General features: G+C 27.9%; 1 protein-coding gene and 1 long non-coding RNA gene across 5 annotated transcripts in view; both read left to right on the forward strand.

Annotated features, from left to right (window-relative positions):
• CROT (Carnitine O-octanoyltransferase) overlaps positions 1–22053 on the forward strand; it is a 51081-nt gene that overhangs the window by 24515 nt on the left and 4513 nt on the right. For both annotated transcript variants that reach the window (XM_021146451.4, XM_016049784.4), the window contains exons 5-12: positions 5–129; positions 1397–1605; positions 3146–3259; positions 5165–5266; positions 6146–6229; positions 7495–7605; positions 9628–9758; positions 21865–21988. In XM_021146451.4, coding sequence (XP_021002110.1) covers positions 5–129; positions 1397–1605; positions 3146–3259; positions 5165–5266; positions 6146–6229; positions 7495–7605; positions 9628–9758; positions 21865–21988 — 1000 coding nt within the window. The remainder of the gene's footprint in view (positions 1–4; positions 130–1396; positions 1606–3145; positions 3260–5164; positions 5267–6145; positions 6230–7494; positions 7606–9627; positions 9759–21864; positions 21989–22053) is intronic.
• LOC147804074 (uncharacterized) lies at positions 9998–17948 on the forward strand. 3 transcript variants are annotated; one of them, XR_015429244.1, is made up of 5 exons: positions 9998–10307; positions 11979–12008; positions 13371–13404; positions 14033–14077; positions 17779–17948. It is a non-coding gene; the product is annotated as an uncharacterized LOC147804074 (long non-coding RNA). The 3 variants fall into 3 exon arrangements; XR_015429245.1 differs by lacking the exon at positions 11979–12008 and having other exon boundaries at positions 10190–10307; XR_015429246.1 differs by lacking the exons at positions 9998–10307; positions 11979–12008 and adding an exon at positions 10583–10707.

Genomic DNA, 22053 nt, shown 5'->3' on the forward strand with positions numbered 1-22053 from the left:
TCAGAGAACGATTAAAGCCTCATTCTTCTCATAATGTTCCCTGGTCTATGCATCAATTCCGTCGCTATTTTAATACTGTTCGAATACCTGGAGAAAAAATTGACAGAATTGAATCATATTTTCACACAGGTATGTTTGATTCATGAAATAAAGTAGTATTCATTATTAATAATTTTACAAAAAATTATTTAAAAATGTTTATCTGGTGATATACAATAACACTTTGAATATTCAACGATAATCTTAACTTTTCTTTACACTGAAGCAATGTGACTTTTGAAAAGAACATACATTTAGTTGGAGGTAGTCAGCCAATTTTTTTTTAAATTGGTATTTTGCAAAATATTTTTTTTTGTCATTGTTATGATTTTGCATAAGATTTAAGAAATATTTTTTTAAAAAAATTGGTTCATTTTTTTCTAAATGTAAATGTGTATATAAAATTTGGTCTGTTTTAGATGTTATTTTTCTTTACATATTAGTTTGAATATAAATTTTAATTCTTAGTATAAAAAAAGAACCCCACCAAAAAAACGTGAAGAGACAGCTCATTGAGGGCCAGAGTCTACTTAGATCATTTCAGTTTTCTTGATCTTATTTCTGGGGTGCGGACATTTCACTTGGGTGGTCAGCGCCTAGTGTTTAGTCCCCAAGTATACTTAGTACTATAAATTAAGCCTTTTGCAAAAAGTGAAGATGTTTTAAAATTTTTCTATTCATTTTAATCCTTTTTTTTTAACAAAAGACTTATCTAAAGTGCTACGTGAAAAATCATTGTTCTTATTTGCATCTCAGATGACAGTCGTAAATAGAAGAGGTTGTTATGTAAAATATAGAGGTGGTCTTTCTTGGCGGTATCACCGTATATTTTTTCAAAAAACTGAACACTTCTGTTCTCAGAATGAAATTGCATTAGAAATTTTATGAAAGTTTTGTTTAAATGAAGATTTTATTAATATGACTATTTTTAAACAAGAGAACGATGATGAAAGACATTTTTTGATTCTTATGTTTAAGCCTAGTTTAGTATTAATCTATTTTGATACAAATTTAAAATAGACAAAATAAATGCAATTTGCCAAAAAAATGAATGAAAATTTTTTAATATCTTTAAAAAAATTAAAATTAGGTAAAAAAAGTAATTTTAAGTCTTTATTTTCATATCTGTGCTCCCATAAAAGTGATAAATTCCAATTCCAATTTTTCAGATAAAAATCTGATTTCTAACTAACCTGTTTTCTTTCAGGGTAAAATCAGTCTGATGCTAACATCAAATGCCGCATTATATTCATTAGGAAAAAGTGTTATAAGCTTATTTAGAAATGAATTCAAATAACTTTTCAATTAAAGTTTCGATTTTCTTATACATGTTTAAAAGAAGCATATTCAATTCCAGAATTTGAAGAACCATTGTCTCCAACTCACCTTGTAATTTTACACTGTGGTCATATATTTACATTTGATGCTGTTGATGAGTATGGAGATATCTTGTTGCCTCCAGAACTGCAGTTACAGTTTCAACGAATTCAGTCATGGTGCAAGGAAAATGGCTCAGGATCATCAGTTAGTGCCTTAACGGTGGCAGATAGAACAACCTGGGCGAAGGTGTAGTATATCATACATATAAATCGAACTAAACTTTCATAGATTAGTTGCAATCTTATATTTGAGTAATGAGAATTTTGAAGTCAAATTATTACTTTTAAGGTAGAAAGCAAAATTTGCATGTTGTTATAAATAAATGTAAATTGAATGATTACGAAACATTGTAGTTTGAATTTTGAATTTTTTTGTGATTTCTTAACTATAACTAAATTTAGTTTATAGATGTCATGCTTTGCTATATCATACTATAGTTTTACTTGTCTAATTTTGTTTCCCAAAATAATTCAGATGATTGGAGATTTACTATAAATAAATTTAATTAAGATAAAAAAAGGCATTTTGCTTTTGCTGAAAAAAATATTTTAAATTAAATGTTTTCTTTTTTCATCTTCAATATTTAAGGATATTAATGTTCTAAATTTTGACAAGACTTTCTTTTGAATACTGTTTTAATAAATTTTTTTCCCATCTTCAAAAATATTTGTACACATAAAAAGAGATCAGTTGTTATTTATTTTTAAAGGATTTTTTATTTAAAATTGAGCCCTCAAATTTTTCTTATGTATTAGAATATTGTTTTAATAATATCTTTAAAATGATTATTGTGGAATAAAAATAAATATTAACAAAAGACAAAAAAATTTCAAAACCATATCATTTGGATTAAAAATTACTGTTTAACTTTGTATCCAATACTGTTTTAAGAAGAATATATTATTATGTAAATGTATTTAACTAATTTTGTCTTTATTAATAAAAATTACTTTCATTTTAAAATAACTGTTTGCAGCTTTAGTAGTTAAGTAACAATTAGAGTTATCCTTTTCATGGTTATGAATTTTTTCTTCCAAATTACATTGTATTAATGAATTAATTTTTCTTAAATAAATTTATATATCTATATATATTTTTATATAAGAAAAGGCTATATATTGAAATTGGATTTGTTGCTACAGCATGGCACAATTATTTGCTCTGAATTATTTTATTGAAACCAATTGTAATTTGTATGAAGATGTTGTATTTATGGGATTATAATTGCTGATATTTTTGGTTATTTAGAATTTAGGCTAGTTAGATTTAAACCTAAAAAAAAGTACAAAAACAATAAATTTTAAAAAAAGTTATGATATTGATATTAAATTATATTAAATTAGGTTTTTGTCCAAAATGCATGGTATTTTTTTTAAAATACAAGTAGTTTTAATGTAATTCTTTTTTAATTTTAGATTAAAATTTTTATTTTGTTAATTAATTTGTTTATAATGTTCCAAAATTTGTTTACATTTATATTATTTTGAAAGCATACTGAAAGTATAAGTTCAAATAAATAAATTTACAAGTCATAACAACTAAAATTAAAAATTGTCAGCTTATTAATGTAACAACAAAAATTATAATTGGCTATTTTACTTGTGAACCATAAAATTTGTCCTCTCTGTTTAATGCATTTATATTCTTCTCTCCTGTGATGTGAATTCTTAAAATTGTTACTTTGTTTCAAATATTTATCTAATTATAATATATTTCTTTTCTTTAGAATCGAGCTCATCTACTTCAAATACATCCAGAAAATGCATTGCACATGGACACTATTAGTTCTGCCTTAACAGTGGTTGTTTTAGATGATGCTGAGCCTGTTGGTTTAGCTAGTGTAAGGTTAATGAGCTTCTTCATTATTGGTTTTATGCATGGATTTAATCTCTTTGGATGTTTAAACTTGTTGATTGGTAATATTATAAGAATATTCGGGATTCAAATCTATTAGAAACTATATTTGTTTGTCTATGTATTAATGTGTATTCAAATGAAAACATAAAACTTTCCTTCTCTATTGACCTTCTGGTGATCATACAAATGAGAAATTGCGAGGTAATAATTTTTTTCAAACATACTTTTTCTCTAATAACATTGAAAACTGTGAAATATTGTTAGAAATATAACCTTTTAAATGCATGACCATTAAAGTGTGATTCCTATTTTATTTGGGCCTGTCTTAAGCTTATCTTAGAAGGAATGAATAAAAGTTACAAAAGTGTCAAATATTATAACATGTAAAAGTTATGCATAAATAAAATTACTAAATTGAGATCAAAGCCCCATTAAAATCATTTTTACACTTATTTTAAATTAAAAGAAAATATGCTTGACAACAACATTCAAATTAATCAAACATCAACAGACCATGATAAAAATGGCATTTTTTGTCTGGTTACTGGTGTCAAGCATCATAGAGCTTAGTTTGTACACGGATGACCACTTGAAATCACCTTGTGACATTAGAACTCTTTGAATGTGTAGTATGGTTCCAGCTTGTCAGTTTGCACATTATAGTTCATAAAATTCCAGCTGTGTAATTCCTATAACCTGCGCTTGTAACTTTTGTTGAAATTTTACAAAAATTTATGGCATTTATCATGGCGTATAAGTTAAACCCCTATTTCTGATTATGAGATAACAAATTTCTGGTATGCTGGGTACATAAGTCTCTCACTGAAAAAAAACAAGTAAAAAAATTTCTGAAATTAAACTAAATATATTATTAAGTCTAAAAAAATTTACTCAAATAAAAAATATTTCACATTGTTCTCTCAGAATATGATACATTTGCTCTCAAATAAGGATGTTTTAAGTTTTGAATCACACGTTTAAGTCATCACTTTTTATTGCTCTTAATTCACACTGATTCTATTATAAATCTATGTTTTTTCTTGATCGCTTTTTCATGGGTTATTGCTCCAAAATTTCTCATGGTTTTAAAAGACCCAATATTTTTAAGGCAATATTACAATACATAAATTTCAAATTTAAGTAATTTTTGCTGATTTCAATAATAGGGAATTTAATTAATCACTATTTGATACAATTTATTTGTGCATATTTCATTGTAAATATAAGTTATTTTTTCGTGCTTTTGATAGTTGGCACCATACATTTGTACTTGGTTTTTAAAACCCTGATATTTTAATACACTGTTATTGCACAGTGAAAAATTCAAAAACTCTTGGAGAACGTGAGTTTTTAAACCACTTACTGTTTGTAATCTATTTTATTTTAATTTTTTTTAGCTGAGGTGATTTTTTTTAGGAAAAAACTAAAAAAAAAAGTGTTTTCTATTTAAAAATTTTAAAACTTCTAATAATTCAAGAAATAGAAATAATATCTGAAAAGTTATATTAAATAAATATTGAATTTTAATTTTTACTATAACGGATTTGTTTTTATTTTTTATTTAAACATTATAAATTTTCTTTATTAAAGTGTTTAATTCAAATTTATATTATATTATTCCATAAAATGTGCATATTATTCTTGCACTTTCATTCTGTATGCTCTACATTTTTTTTTTGGGGGGGGGGGGGTTAGAATTTGTACCCCCCCCCATATTTATGTGTGTATGTATATAAAGTTAAAATTGTTTCTTATAACATTGTTTGTCATATGTTTTAATTTTTCTCAGAATTCATAGTTCATTACTTATTGATTTCTTCTATCCAGTTTTAGTGAGATGAAAAGTATTTTTCATGGTTACTCATATTTAGGACTTCTTTATTTGTAGATTGCTGAATCACTTTTAACGGGTGATCCTTCCAATCGCTGGGCAGATAAATCATCTGTATTTGTCATTCACAAAAATGGCTCTGTTGGTTTAATTTCTGATGTAAGATTTTTTCCATTTCATTCCACTTATTATGTAATAACTGAAATTAGAGATATTTTGTGTTCAAGGAGCTTAACTACAATTGGAAAAGCATACCAAAAAGTAGTAAATATACCAAAATGTAGATATTTTTCATCTTAATGTATTTTAAAATTTTTTTAATGCAACACTCCAGTTTTTTTAATGTGTATAAGAGAAAAAACTTCATATTTTTCTAAAGCAGTTTATTTAAAGGAAGTGCAGTTTTACTTTTTAGTTAAAATGTATTATTTTTTTTTAAAAAATGTTTTGTAAAATGTAGGTCTTATGATGCACAGACAAACAAAATTGATATTAGATAAAAATTCAAAGTTTAACTGATATAAAAGTATCTATTATCAGAGTTAAAAACAAACATTGAATTAAATATTAATAATTTTTATTTTACAAATTTTGAAATATTCTAATTTTAAAAATAATTACATAATAAATATTTAAGTTCTATCAATAATCTTTTAAACACTATGTGTTTAACTATGTATTTAAGCGATGTATATGATGTTAACCATGTATTAAGTCAACAATGTATTTAAGTGACATAATTAAATGCTAATATTGGGCTATTAAAATTATTTTGTGCAAAAGAATTTTTTTTAGTCTTAATCGAATTATTTAGTTACTAACGTAACAGTAGGTATAGAAATAAAATGCATTTGTTAAAATTTATTTTTAATATAATTACCTTCAATGAACTATAATTTCATGATTAACGATAATTTTCAGCATATAAATATATTTTATGGCTATCTGTATAAAATTCTATTATTTGTGTGTTGTTTCAGAAAGACATTGTAAAATGTAATTTAAGTGTTTTAACCAATATAATTTTTTTGTTTTTAGCATACAGCATTTGATGGCCTTGTTCCAGTTGTTGGAAATCATTTTGCATTTAGTTCATTAGAAGAATATGGAGGAGTTTGGAAGGTACAGTATATTAATCATGCCTACAGTTATGTTACTTGTTTAAAGCTAAATACATATTTGTAATTATAAAATAAACTAAACTAAACTCAGTGGCGTGACAGCCCATAGAGGGCCAAGGCCTACTGTGCCCATCTCAGTTTTCTTGACCTTGGGCTCTGGGGTTCTGGTTAGGCAGTTAGCCAAGCGCGAAACCCCCAGTGTTTAGTTCCCGAGCAAGCTTGGTACTCATTCATCGACCCACTGAAGGGATGAAAGGCTGAGTCAACCTTGCCCGGCCGGAGGATCGAACCCAGGACCTGTGACAGGGGAGCGTGAAGTGCTACCACTCAGCCACCGGGCATCAATTATAAAATAGCATATATATATTTTTTTACATTCTATTATTCCATTTTTTCTGCAAAATTTTGTTGGGAAATAAATGAATTAAGAAAGTATTAAATCTTTGAACTATTAAAAATATGGGTTACATTATCTGCATAAATTTTCCTAATGCCTTTTTTTGTTGTTGTTTTGTTTGTAATTGTGAAGGGATTTTTTTTTTACAGTAATGGAAGGTGTATCTCTTAATAAAATGAAATATTAAAAAACTCATTAAGAGATTAAATAATATAAGAGGTAAGTAAATATAAATTTGAAAAAAAGTATGTTTTATATTACAATAGTAAATGTATATAAGAATTTTTATTGTTTTAATTTCAGTAAAAACTTCCCTATAGCCATGAAAATGCGTTTTGTTTTTTCCATTTATCTAACATTTCAATTTAATTGTTCTTTTTAAAGTTCATTTTGAACAAATATTTAAAAATAGAAATCTTTTTTTTCCCCTTATTCTCTTACCTTCTGTTAAACTTTAAATGCTTCTCAAAAGCTTGTAAAGTGCACATATAGATTTATTTGGGTACTTATTACACATTTTCAATGAAAAAACCTTATAGTTTTTTGTACTTGATAGCTCATAATGCAAATTGCTATTTCTCAAAAAATAATTAAAAGAAATAGAGTAACTTGTGATTATTTTTTACAATTCGCTTAAATTTTGAGATATATTCAAAATTTTCCTAATTTTTTTTTTTTTTTTTTAACAAAATATATCTTAAATGAAACAAACTGAAAGATTTGATATAAGGTCAATTTTTATTTATTTCTCAAATTGAGTTGTGGAGATGAACTGCTGTTATATTTATATTTTTTCTCTTGTATGCTGTATTTGTATACATTATTTCCTATATTTGTAAATTTAATATCTCTTCTAAAATATTTAACAGGGTACTAAAACAGTTGAGAGAGATTTATTACCTCCAAGACGTTTAGAGTTTCATCTAGATGATGATATTAATTTTGCCATCGCTGAAGCAAAGCAACTTTACAAAACAATGGCAAGTGTTGTCACACATTTACATTTTTATTGTTGTTTTGTTTCTTATAAATATATATTGTTCTGTTTCTTATAAATATATATTGTTCTGTTTCTTATAATTTCCATTGAATGTTCATGTCGTACTCCACATTGTTCAGATTCATTTTATATTAAAAACCATAACATCTAATAAACTTTTATGAGAATTAAATATTTATTATTATTATATGGTAATATTTCAAATTGTATAATAAACCTCAATTTCTCAAGGTACTTTTTTTTTGTTGTCAAATTTAGTGTTCAAGTTAGAGGCTACAAACCTAAGTAAGATATTTTAGTTTTGTAACCTATAGCTAAGTTCATAAAAGTCTTAATAGGAATAATGTATGCGGCATAGACTAATTGAGTTATCCATCTCTTTGCATCAAGCCATCATCATTTTGCAATGTGTTAGGCTAATTGGAAATGTCTCCCGTGTTCTCTGTATATATATAAAATATACTTCATTCACTGCTCAATTAGCCTGATTTATTTTCAAAGTAGGGAAATCTTATTGTAAATAAATTTAGAGAATGTTTATTGCCATGAACCTAAGCATACTCAGTTTGATTAATTCTATACACTCTTCCTAATCAGTCTTAAAGGCAGATTGACCGATTGTAATAAGTCTAAAAATATTAGGAAAGTTTTTTTAAAAATTAGTCTGGTGCATTGTAGAATGCCAGTGATATTTGCTAACTAATGCATTTTTACAATTAGCCTTGGATTTTAGCTATGCTGGGGATCAGAGAATAGAATTTTCCCCACCCAACGGCCCGGGTATGAATTCTGCACGCAGCTAGCACTACAGTGCTGACAAATCATAATTTGTGAATCCCCTCAGTGGTAGATGGATCATGGGTTAGAGTCTCTTTGCCGCCAGGCTAACCCTGGGAGTTTTTCAACAACGTTTATAAAATATAAAATTAGAATTTGATGAACCATGCTGGGACAGGGTATAGAGCATTTGCCTCTGAATAAAGTGACTCAGGTTCGAATCCCAGCGGTGGCTAGTTGATACGAATTCTGCTCCCGTCTTGCACTAGACACAGGGCTGACATAAAATATCTTCAATGGTAGATGAAACATGCGTCAGAATCTTTTTTTATCATCAGACTCACCATGAGACGTTTTCCTCTCCATGTAGCACAAATGCTGATTAATTTCATCAAAAATCCTCTCCGAAAGCTAGTTTGACCCAATGCTTTAACTAGAAATTCTCTTGACTTCTGAGTTGGGTTCAAGAGTTGAATTATGATAGTCTTAAACTCTAAATTTGGTCTGCTGTTCAACGCTTGTTATAAGATTGTAATTAGCCTTTGATATATTTTAAGATTTTATGATTAAAGACTTCTACATTTAATTTATATGCTTAGGACATTTAAAGTTACCCATCAAAACTCTCATGAAATCTACGTACATATTCTAATTACTCCAGAATTTAAAACAAATAAAAGTGTAATTAAAACTGATTACTTATTTCAATAGTTTAGTATTGTTCTTTTATGTTTTATGTTGTTTGCACAAAATTTGCTATTGTGGTACTTTAGAGCCCAGTTGTCTGTTGCTTAATTGCATGTGTTTTTCTCTAGAATATAGAAAAGTAAGATTTGTCAAGCAATTTAAGTTTAAATTACTTAATTTTAAATGAATTTCAACATGATGACTTCATCTAATAGCTTTTTTGCATTTAATATTTAATAAATCAGTTCTTATCTAGACTATTTTATATGGTACAAAAACAAGAGAACGTAGAAAAAAAAACTACATTAGTTTTGCGACTTTATATAGTTATATTTTAATCTATTAGACCATGATTGACTCATCTGTAAATAAAAAAAAAATTTTGTAATTAATTAATACTACATATAATGTTCTAACATGCCACTTAATTATTAAATTATAAGTTTTGATTTACATTCTTTTTTCAAATTATTAAAATTGAAATTTATGAATAAAGCATAGTAGTTTGAATATACATGTGGTTTTTTTTTCCTTTTAGGCTGCTGATGTTGAGGTAGCAGTTGAATACTTTACCCAGTATGGGAAAGGCTTTTTGAAAGTACATAACATACATCCTGAAACATATGCTCAATTTGCCTTACAATTAGCTTACTACACAATGCATGGAAAGTAAGTAAAATAAGCATATTTTTTGTATCTGTTTTGCTATAATTTGTGAACGTGTTGCGGGGAGAGTAGATATGGACAATGTCAACTTTCATCAATGAAAAGGTACCCCAACGTAGAATCAAGTTAACAGGTCTTATTATTTTTTATCGTGTCCATGGACAATTAAATGGCCTCGTGTGCCTTCAAAACTGCATCCGCTAGCTCCAATACATCATTACTGTAGAGGATCCCACAAAGTTCTGAACCCAGCAAAAACATAAGTTCTGGCCATCTTCGAAATTACTGACGGTACTGATTGAAAAGTGAAGGTGCAAATTACTGTCAGCTGGGTTGATTGCTGGGCCACCCTATGAACTTTTGCCAACATTGTAGGAAATGTTGGGCATGTACCTTACAAACAGCCGCATCCCGTCAGTCTGAATCTACCCAATGGGCCACCAAGTTAAAGTTGTCTGCTGCCGCCAGTGAAGCGGTCGAGCGAGTAACTGTAATTGTGAATTTATTGTTTAGAAAAAGAAGCACGTTGGATTCTTATAATTTTCAAAAAAGGTAAGGTTTTATTTTTTTCTATTACATTGAAGTTATTATTTTAATCATTTTTGATTTACTATTGTTCAAATATGTTTACGACGTGCAGATTTCGGTTTACAAAGAACCGCGTTTGAAGTGCTGTTTTGGCGCTATGTTTTAGATTGGCAATCATCTTTATTCAATTAATACATCATAATTAACACCTTTCTAAGATAGAATAATAAAAAATATAAAATTTAATTCAATGAAAATGTACAGACAAATGTTTTATCAACACCAAGATCGCCGCCAAATTTCGAGCAGTAGCACGCCAAAAACAAATATAAATTCTGTTGTATGATGACTCTTTAAGTGCAATTCATAATATGTTGTAGCATATGATATAAATCAGGTTTATCTAAGTATATTATGAAAATAGGTTTGTATAATAATATGTTAAATAATATTTAGATTTTAGTTAACTAATTGCTGTTAGTAATATTAAAAATTGTTTCTGTTATATGTATTTCATTTTAATGAAATTTTTGAGCTAAATTCAAGTGTAAAAATAGGTAAAGGTTTAATAATTTATACTAAATAGTTTAAATTAAGATGAAAAATTTATTTGTACATGTTAATATAAATAATTGCGAAGAATCGTGCTGTGAATTCTTAAACAACCTAAAAAAAATATAGATTATGGAAAGTTTTTTAGCACGCAGTTGCTCATACTTAATTGTATATTGGCTAACCCCACTTATACAAAAAAAAAATATTACAAAATTCTTTTATATTTTGAAATCAATGTTAAGTTACTTCATAATTTTTGTTAAAAGTTAAGTGAATAATGTTTTTATTGTGAATTTCAAGTTAATATTCATATAAAATAATGCCCGATTTTTATAGGGATTACAAAAATATATAAAAGTTCAATACAATATGAAAACAAAATTCATACTCAATAAAAATAACAAACAACTCTTTTTCTATTAGTTTTAAAAATGTTAGAAAACCTGTTAGCGCTCTCCATGAATTTCTATAGGTTTTCTTATTTCTTGCTGTGTTTATTATTAATTTAATGAACTCGCACTCGTATTGGTAACATGCGATCAAAATTTCTACTTTTCGACTAGTTAGAGTACTAAAATCTACAGGAGCTCTGTACTTGTTGACAATTTAAATTACAATCATTTCCTGACCGCTATAGACAGAATATAATACCATTTTATTTACAAGTACAACTTCTTAAAAGGATGTTTGACCACTTTCGAAGTAGCCGAGGTGCTTCAAATTTAACTTGTATTCTATTGAGAAAACAAGTTATAACTGCTTCCAAATCACTGAAAGCTAAATTTATAATAATTTTTTGCAGAGAATCTTTCAGTGGAAATAAAAGTTTTTCAATTAACTCCTTGAAAGATTTTCAATGCTAACCTTATATTTTGTGATCCTAGAGCCGAACTTAGAAAATTTTGTTGTTTTATTGTTGACAATTCTGTTAAGAAAATTTCCTGACCTACAAGTTATTTTTCTCATTCTAATTTCTGAAAAATATTATTCTAATTTTCATTCAAACGTTTTGAGTGCCCGTTGTGTAATGCTTTTTAAATTTTTGCTGAAAGTTAAGCGAAATTTTTTTACTGTATATCTCAAGTTAATATTCACATGAAAGTAAGACCTTTTTTTTTCTTTTACCTCTTTAAATGTTAGAAAACCTGTGCCAGTCCTCCATGAATTTCTGTAAGTTTTATTACTTAATGTATTTATTATTTATTGAATTATCTCGCTTTCATGTTTGTAACAATGGTAACTTGCAATTGAAATTTCTACTATTTTCCAACTGAGTGAAGTACTGCGTCTCTGTTCTCATCAACTTCAGTTTCCAAGTAGCTGAAGTGCTCCAAATTCAACTCTTATTCCATTGACAACTTACATCTTATCACTTAAAGGAATTTTTTTTTTCTTAAACTAAATATCAAATCCTTATATTGAGCTTTGTATGGAAGTGCTAGACTAATATAATTATTAATAATAGTTTATTAGACACAATATGCTTTAATATTAGATTCCATTGAACACTAATTTAAACGTAAATTTACGAGTAGTTTGAAACACGGCTTAACGAAAAAATATAGCCGCTTTTTTTTATTGATAATTTTCTTATTTTATTTTCATAATCTGTTTTGGCTTGAGCAAAATAGTTGTTGTTTGCCTGTCAGTCTGACCACAGCAAAGTGAGGGTTTAAACGCACATATTTTAAATTATTGTACTAGGGGGCGAACCATAAGGAAACGACAAAAATTTGATTATAATCAATTTGAAAAGTTTTTTTCAAAATAAATTAAATTTCAAAAATGACTTTTATGTGAAACTGTTCTATTTTACATAAATTAAATTGAGAAAAGCAACTATTACCAACCAATTCCCCTGATACAAATTTTTAAATTTATTAATAGTTAAAATGATTTATCAATTAACTTATTTTTTTTTTTCATCATCTGCAGAATCTTTGATGTGCATAAATAATTTAATATTATTTTGAGAAGTAATATTTTAATTATTATTATTTGAATTATGATTTTAAAGAAGGATTAAGGACATTTTAATGTATTAAGCGAATTCATTTATAAAGTACAGTGAATTCTCACTTATGCACCAGTCTTTGGGACCAAGAGAAAAAGTGTATAAGATTTAAAAAACAGTAAGTTCATGCAAATAAGAAAAGCTTCAGATTCAGCAAAAGCTAAATTTACAATAATTTTTTGCCGAGAATCTATTAGTGGGAATAAAAAAATAAATTTCAATTAACTCTTAGGAAGATTTTCAATGCTAACCTTATATTTTGTGTTTTTTTTTCATTGTTGACAATTCTGTTAATAAAATTTCCTGGTCGAAAAGTTATTTTTCTCATTCTAAATTTCCTGGCCTACAAGTTATTTTTCTCATTCTAATTTCTAAAAAATATTTTAATTTTTATTTAATCTTTCTGGGTGTCCATTGGGTAATACTTTTTAAATTTCTGCTAAGAGTTTACCGTAAAATATTTTTACTGTATACAAGGTAATATTTACATAAAAATATGACCTTTTTTTTCCTTTTAGCTTTTCAACCTGTGCCAGTCCACCATGAATTTCAGTAAGTTTTTTAACTTTTATCATATGCAGAATCTTGGATGTACATAATTAATTTAATATTAGGTACTTTGAGAAGTAGTATTTTAATTATTATTACTTGAATTATGATTTTAAAGAAGAATTAGGGACATTTTAATGTATAAAGCAAATTTATTTATAAAGTGCAGTGAATTCTCCCTTATGCATCAGTTTTTGGGACCAAGAGAAAAAGTGTATAAGATTTTAAAAACAGTAAGTTCATGCACATAAGAAAAGCTTCAGATTCAGCGAAAGCTAAATTTACAATAATTTTTTGTGGAGAATCTTTAAGTGGAAATAAAAAAATAAATTTCAATTAACTCTTTGGAAGATTTTAAACGCTGACCTTATATTTTGTGATCCTAGAGGCGAACTTAGAAAATTTTGTTGTTTTATTGATGACGATTCTGTTAATAAAATTTCGTAGCCTGCAAGTTATTTTTCTCATTCAAATTTCGAAAAAATATTATTCTAATTTTTACTTAATCTTTCTGGGTGTCCGTTGTATAATGTTTTTTAAATTTCTGCTAAAAGTTTACTGAAAAAATTTTTTACTGTATATCTCAAGTTAATATTTACATAAAAATAAGACCCTTTTTTTTCCCTTTTAGCTCTTCAAATGTTGGTAAACCTGTGCCAGTCCACCATGAATTTCTGTAAGTTTTATTACTTTTATCATCTGCAGAATCTTTGATGTGCATAAATAATTTATTATTTTGAGAAGTATTATTTTAATTATTATTATTTGAATTATGATTTTAAAGAAGGATTAGGGACATTTTAATGTATTAAGCGAATTCATTTATAAAATACAGTGAATTCTCATTATGCTTCAGTCTTTGGGACCAAGAGAAAAAGTCCATAAGATTTTAAAAACAGTAAGTTCATACAAATAAGAAAAGCTAGATAGAAAAGTTTCAATAGCTGAATAAAACTACAAATAGTCGTGAATAGCGGCTAAACCTTCTAATTGTTTTTAATGATTTCGAGTAATGTTTTTGTCATCTCTGTTTTCGCGTAAACTGAGTAATAGTAATCGCTATAGCTTTACATTCCTTGACCAAAAACTAACGTTTTAATTGGTGGTGGGAAAGACACTGCTAGATAAATTTTGAAAGCATATGGGTGGTATATATGGTGGTTTCAATGTGGGTGGTGTGATAGATAAGACACCTTATTCAAATTCATATAAAAAAATGTCTTCCTAGAAACGATAAAGGTGAAAAAAATCCCATAGGGAAGAAAAATGAACTGTATTACTAGATCCAGTAACTTATTTCCTTTTATCTGTAACGAAGATTGTTTATTTGCTTTAAACTGAAAACTTTTTCTAAAAAATGGGATTATTTTTTTCTATTTAAACAAAAAATAAAATCAAAATTTTAGACTTTTAAAAAAAAATTGTGTGCTGAATTAAAATATATATTTTCTGAATGATGCATAAAGAATTATTATTATTTTCCTATATAATGATCAAGGGCCTTTGAAAACCTTTGTATATATGCAAAAGGCACATAAAAGAGGTGGCGCAGAAGTGATTGGTCACTGTATGTAGTTTTATATTTTAATAATGGTTATTAATTTTCATTTTAATCGTTCACTTCCCTATTCAATGATAAAAAGTGTTATATTTATAAATTTTATTGATGTATATAAAATATTTTTTTAAAAATTTTATTAAGTACAGTAAGATTTTGATTGTGAAAACACAATCATATTTAAAAACCTACCTTGTTAACATAGCTTAAAAACGTGTAGGTTAAAGAGAAAAAAAAAAGTAACGACAAAGTACTGATTTGAAGCATCTTGAAACTAACCTGTACAATATTGAATGCCTTCTAAGACATTATTTGGTAGAAAAAATTTTTGCGATAAGAACAATTTTTTAGTCCAAGCAAATAAAATGCCCCGTAAAAGTTAAAAAATTCTTAATAAAATGTGTAAGTAAATTTAATTTATGGTAACTAAGAAATAATGTTAATAACACCTACATTTCACTTATTTATCTATTCTTCAATAGTACAAAATATTTTTATTTGGCAAAAATATATACACCTACCTTTTTAAAAACGAAAAAGTTTTCTTGAAACAGAAGTTTAAAATGTAAACACATTAGGAATCTCTAAACTAACATTTAAGTGCGACAGAAGCAAAAATATTATAGAAATCTTACGATTTTATGAGTTAAACGAGATGAAAAACATCAGAACCAGTTTAATTGCATAATGAAATGTTGAAGTTTTTAAAGATTCTTTTTTAACTTTCCGCCCTATAAACGGGTTGTGGTTGTGTGACGTGGGCGACCCTGCTTCACCACAGGTGCCCACTGGGTAACAAGAAGAAAGTAGTAGTTCTGGCATTCCTGTGGCCAATGGGACAACCCCCCAATGCCTGCAATTTAAAAAAAAAAAGGGAAAAAAGTCTATAATAAGGAAACACCCATTGTAACGCTCCTGTCCTTGGGCAATCAAACAGGTTTAAATGTTTTCAGTCTAATTTTTCTCTGAATTATTCATTAGATTTAAATAAGTTTTGTTTCTTTTATTTGTGGCCCATAATGTGTGTATCCTATTACAGAGTTTATTTGCTAGAATTCGAAAAGTATATGTTGAAAGTGGTTAATGTGCAACTCCTGCTATTCTAATCTACAGAAAATGACAACTAATTTTTCTGTATCAAATAAAAATGCAGTGTACCTCCTCGAGAAGGGCCAACCGTCCTCACTGCCCTTTGACGACACTGTCTGATAATATTCCTTTTAAAAAATTTAATGTGTAAATGATGATTACACACTTTTAAAATTATTCGTGTTAATAAGTTTGATTCAGATACCATTACAAATATTTACTTTGTTAATTCTCAACTGGTTAAATTTTTAAAAGATTTTTTTAGTATCAATAAGTTTATTAAAAGATTTTTTAAAAAAATTTGAAATGAATATTTTTTTTAAAAATATGTACCTTTCAATATTTATTTTTAATTAATCGTTTATTAGTTAATAGTTTAAATTATGGAAAAAGCCTTCAAGTTTAACAATATTTTTTTCTATTGCACAATGTTTTCTATTGCACAATGATTTTCTATTAGCATGTTTTTTTTCTTTGTAAGCTACAAATTTTTCTCATTTTGATAATGGGTGAGAACTACTTTTTGAAATATACATGTAAAATAGTAGGTATAGGATGGTAATTTTGCAGTCGTTAAGAATCGAATTCAGCTGTTACATAATAGTACACATTTTGTTAACTATTTATGGTGTTAATTAAAAGCCCTTTAAAAACTCGGTGTACCCTTTTTTTTTTAGGAAGCACCTTTCCCTTTTTTATTCCTAGGCATAGTAATGGAGTATTTAACAAATATTTTTTGTTAAAAGAAGGAACTAAATTAATAAAAAAATTTGAAGAAAAGAAATTTCATCAGAGATGTAAACAATGTTATTAATATTTATGTAAACTTTTCATTTTTTGTCTTACATCTATACCAGTTATATAAAGACATTACGGAAATCGTGACATTGGTCAAATCTGTCGTTATTCTTATCTAGTTCTTGTGTTTTTTATATGAGGAAAATATTAATTTCACAAAGCATCACCATTAAAGTAATTTAAGAATTTATTGATTTATAAAGTTATTACAGAATTTTAAAATTATCTGCCTTTTTAACTAGCAAATTTTGAGCAACCTTTTTTCATATGGTTTCAATTCAATACATATTATTGTTTTGATGCCTATTTTAATATGAAAAATGTTGTAAATTTTGAAATTTTTTTTGTCAAGGGTATACAATTAAAAATTTAATCATAAAAGTAAAGCGAAAAAGAAATACTATTGATACATTCGTGCATGTAAGTAATATATATTTAAAAGTAATTTTTCTTCTATACCTTTCCTTGAAACAATAATTTACATTAGAATATCATAATTGTTTTAAATATTAAATGCAATAAAATTGAGCGCCATAAAATTAATGAAGAAAAAACTGCATGTTTTTTAAAATTAAATATTTTCTGAGAAAAGGTGAGCACAAAATTAAACACCCTGAATAACTTTTCATTTAACAGTTAGATTTTCATGTACTAGTTGTCAATCTTAATGGGTTCGTGAGTCAATATTCAATAATTTCATTCAGAAAGGAATTTTATGTTCAAAATCTTTCTAAATTATAAGACAGGTGTATGTTTTGCATGGTGTTACTAATTTGAAGACTAATTTGATGAGTCAAAATTTATCAATGAAATGATAAAAGCAAAAACTTTTCGATAGAAATATTAGTTTTAAAAGCTCATTTTCACAAAAATACTTATGTTTTTAAAATATACGATTTGCATAATTTTTATTTTATTATCCTCTCTTTCAGGAGAACTCTTCTGTGCTATTCCAAGTGATTCTATGTAGACAAAGATATGATTTCTCTGTTGTTTTTATTATTTTTAAAATTAAATTGAAATTTGTGTAATATTTGTATTGATTAAGGTTATGTCTTTGTATTTATATGTCTTTGTATAATAAAATGTTTGCAAGAGACAATGTTGATTATTCATTTAACTAATTTCAGGGTACATTCAATTCATTACATGACTGGCTACATTAGTACATTTTTGTCCAATACACCTATTTTTTGTTAAATTTGCTGCAAGACTAAATATAATCAGTAAAACATGAATTCATGATCAGTATCGCACTAAATGATCATCTCTGGACAGCCTCTTAATATTATTGGCTGTAGGTTGTATTTATTTTTGTATAGGGTACAATAGTATCACTAGATTCCTTAAGAACACAGCTTTTATTTTAAAACATATATATACTGACTACAAGCTATTATAGACATATATATTGACTTCAAGTTAAAACTTGAAAAATTATTTGTGAGATACAGAATTTTCATAATTCTGGACAGCAGTTTTATTATTCTGCTTTTAAGTAGAATATCACTGTAAAGAAAAGATTATTACATATGTTTACCTAGTTTAAAAATGTATTGATAAGTGGAAGCATAGATTGTGCACAGCAAATCTTTAGGACTAAGGGGTTGAACTGTGTAAAAAATATTCTTTGCATAAAACAATTTAAATGAAAAAATTAACCTAGAAATATTTTCTTAGTTCATATATTAATAATTTATTCAGAAATGTATTAGATAGCTAGATATTTATTTAGCTAATTGAATTAAATAAAAATTAGGTTTGTGGGTTTTAATTACTCCTGTAACTAGGTCAATGACCTCTATAAACTAAACGGATGCTGCTGGGTGTATATAAATTGCTGGCCCTCAATTATTGATTCATTGATTACCCTCTACTGGAAAATGTCGGGCAATCACTCACCCAGCGCGTTTTAGACAGTAACTGCTGGGTTAGGTACTACCGGCCATCGATAGGCCGGTATTGTTGGCTCGACAGAAGGCCAGCCATTCACTTTAGTACAGTTGAAAGTGACTTTTGCCGGCACAGACCCGTCGCTTTAGCTGGTGGCAAACAGCAGTTTTGTGGAGCTGGACCTACAGATTTGTTTTTGCTGGGAAGCCATTGGCACCATACCCAGATGTAAAACATATGGGGTAAGGGCTGGGCACTCGAGAATGTGATCCGGGGTAAGTTGGATATTGACGCAGTTCTTTCTGGGAATATAAGTTCTTATTTTGTCAGGAAGAATTTTCATCCCTTTAAAGTGGCTTGTTCTTAGTCTTGTAATTGTTGATGTTAAGATTCTGGAACAATCAAAGTCAGTAATGAGGGATTTCCAGAAGGAATGGGGCAGAAGTCAGCAGGTCTTATATACTAGGGAATTGAAATTGTATTTTTGTAGTGGTAGATACACTACAGTACTCCCCCACCAGAATTTTATCTGTGATAGAATTCGATGAACGGATACCACTAGTTGATTAATTTCTGTTTTTGTGAGAAGCCGGGAGAGCTGTATTAAGTTCGTGGTTGCTCCTGTGTTGCCTTTAGCAGTCGAGTGTGCGCTGGCCAACTTCGTGTTTCATCGAGATTGAGTAGGAACAGAGCAAGGAGGTGGATAATGTCGCAGTCACAAGTAGCAAGTCAACATTTCAATGTGGACCATCCATCGAAGTGGGCGTGTTCAAATCAAAGTGGGCATTACTGTCAGGGTAGGCATGTTCATATCAAACTGTGCGTTTCTGTCAAGGTAGGCATGTTCACATCACGTCTGAAGGTCACCAATGTGGGGAGAGTTATCTACAATGTCAATTTTAATCTATGAAGAGGTACCTTGAGAAAATTATACTTTTTTTAGTTTGTCATTTGCCCTATTTAAAAGAAGTCTGGTATACAGGGTTGCCACAGATAACTAAAAGGCAACTATTTGCAACTATTTTTGGCATGAGGCGACTATGGCAACTTTTTTTGCCTGAAAAGGCTAAAAAAAGCAACTACTTTCAGGAGGAGGAGACTATTGGGAGACTTGTCTGTACTCCTAGCTATGTTTTTTTTAGCATAAATAAGGTTCAAAATCTGCGACCCACAATAGATTTTGAACAAACTGAACTTTTTTTCTTAAAAAATAAAAAATGTTTAAAATTTTGAATTACAAATTTGAGTCTTCACTTTTTAATTCGTTCAATCTGCAGATTCCTTTGTAAGTCTATTTCGCTTCTCGGTCGTCTTTTCAATGGTTATTGCTTCGAAATTCTGCAGAATTTAAGAAAAAAATGTTTTTTTTTATACAATATTCGAATTTGAGTAATCACTTTTCACAATATATATGTGTGTGTGTGTATATATATTAATTTATTTATTTCCCAGAGAAATTATTGATAAAAGGGAAAATTGTGCTAGAACATTAACGTTTATATAAAAATTATCATATTTGCCACCAACTTGTCTAAATGGATCATGGTATATGACACTTAAGTCATTAACAAAATTTTAGTCATATTTTTGATGAATTTTTGTTCTTATTTTGGCAACTATTTTCTTGCTTTAAGCTACTAAAAGCAACTATTTCAGCCATTTTTTTTCTGTGGCAACCTTGGGTATGTGTATAGTACTGTTCTAAAAATGCCCTGATTTGTTTGAAAAACGTTGTCTTGATTTTTTCTTTGAACCACTATGATGCCTAAATGAATTCACAAAAACAAATCAACAGGTCAAAGATTTACTGATTTATTGTTTACTGTTTAAGTGACTCATATATTTATTGTTTCTGTAATTCACTGATTTATTGATTCATTGAGCTTTTGATACACCAATTTCCTCTTTCTTTGATAGACTAATTATTTCATTTGATAGCTATTTACTCTTTCATTGATTTGATAACCTGTGGATACACTGATTTATTACCCACAGATTCATAAATTAACTTATTTTTTGATTTACTAAATATTTCTTTCCTAAATTTATTTAGTTGATGATTCACTGACATACTTTATTGATATCTGATTTATTATCAATCAAGGGCGCGGGGTGCAAGAGGGTGTACTTGCACCCCCTCCCCCCGCCGACTTTTTTTAAAAAACAATTAAAGAGATACAGAAAAACAATTTTGTCATAAAATTTTTTTATTAAAAATATTTTTATTCAAAAACAAATAAGTAATTGTTGATACATAACAATTAAAAAATTGCTTAATCAAGCAAGAATTGCAATCGTCTTGTTTGCTGTCCAAATCTGTTTATAACTTTTTCAATGAATTCTGAATCATCCTTGATTCTTTTCTTATGCACACTGAGCATGCACAAACTTGGCAGATATCTAAGCTATATTTTTAAATTTCATTTAATAAAATATAAGTAATATTATATTTTCTATTAGTTATTCAGTTTAACAAAGGTGTATAACACAAACTGACTTCTCCCAACTGTAGAACTTCATTAACACAATAAATACCAATGTTAAGCGTGCACAAACACTTTAGTATGCAAAATTACTGTTTGTAGTTATTTGTGTTTCAAAGTCAGTAGCTATGCCAGCGCCATCAATACAGTTTCTCGTAGCAAAATTTGCAAGTACAAGAAATTCGTACTTTTTTTTAATTATCTTGTTAACAATGAAGAAATGTATGTTGAAAATAATTAACAGATGAAAGTATATGTAAAAACAAAACAAAATGTAATAACAGAATATTAAAAAAAAAATTTTTTTTTGGTAGGGGTGTTAGTTTGTTAGAGGGTTGCACCCCCTTTTATATTATTCTGCCGGCGCCCTTGTAATCAATTCCCTGATTTATTGGTTTTTCTGTTTTATGATTAACTCACAGATTTATCTGTGTAATTTGGTTACTTGCTGTTATGTTTGTAGTAAGAACACATTCTGACTGGAAGTTGCTGTTAATCATTAAAACAAAAGTTTACTCTGACTCCTTCCTAATAATAAGGATGTGAAATTACAGACACTACATATTTTTTACTAGTAACTGTGTTTAAAAAATTATGACTCTTTATGATATGCTTCATTTTTATACTTTTTTTTAATAATAGACCTGCCCCTACTTATGTGACGGCAGCTACACGCCAATTTTACCATGGCAGGACTGAGACTATGAGGTCATGTTTTCCAGAAGCTGTAGAATGGGTACAATCTATGATTGAAGACAAAATATCGGTAATTATAACATTTTTTACTCTCTAAATACTGCAAATGCAGTAGAATTGTATGCAAGCTCCAAA

The sequence above is a fragment of the Parasteatoda tepidariorum genome, chromosome 9, assembly GCF_982258835.1.
Source record: "Parasteatoda tepidariorum strain Cologne lab strain chromosome 9, Ptep-v5.0, whole genome shotgun sequence".
Taxonomy (NCBI): Eukaryota; Metazoa; Arthropoda; class Arachnida; order Araneae; family Theridiidae; genus Parasteatoda; species Parasteatoda tepidariorum.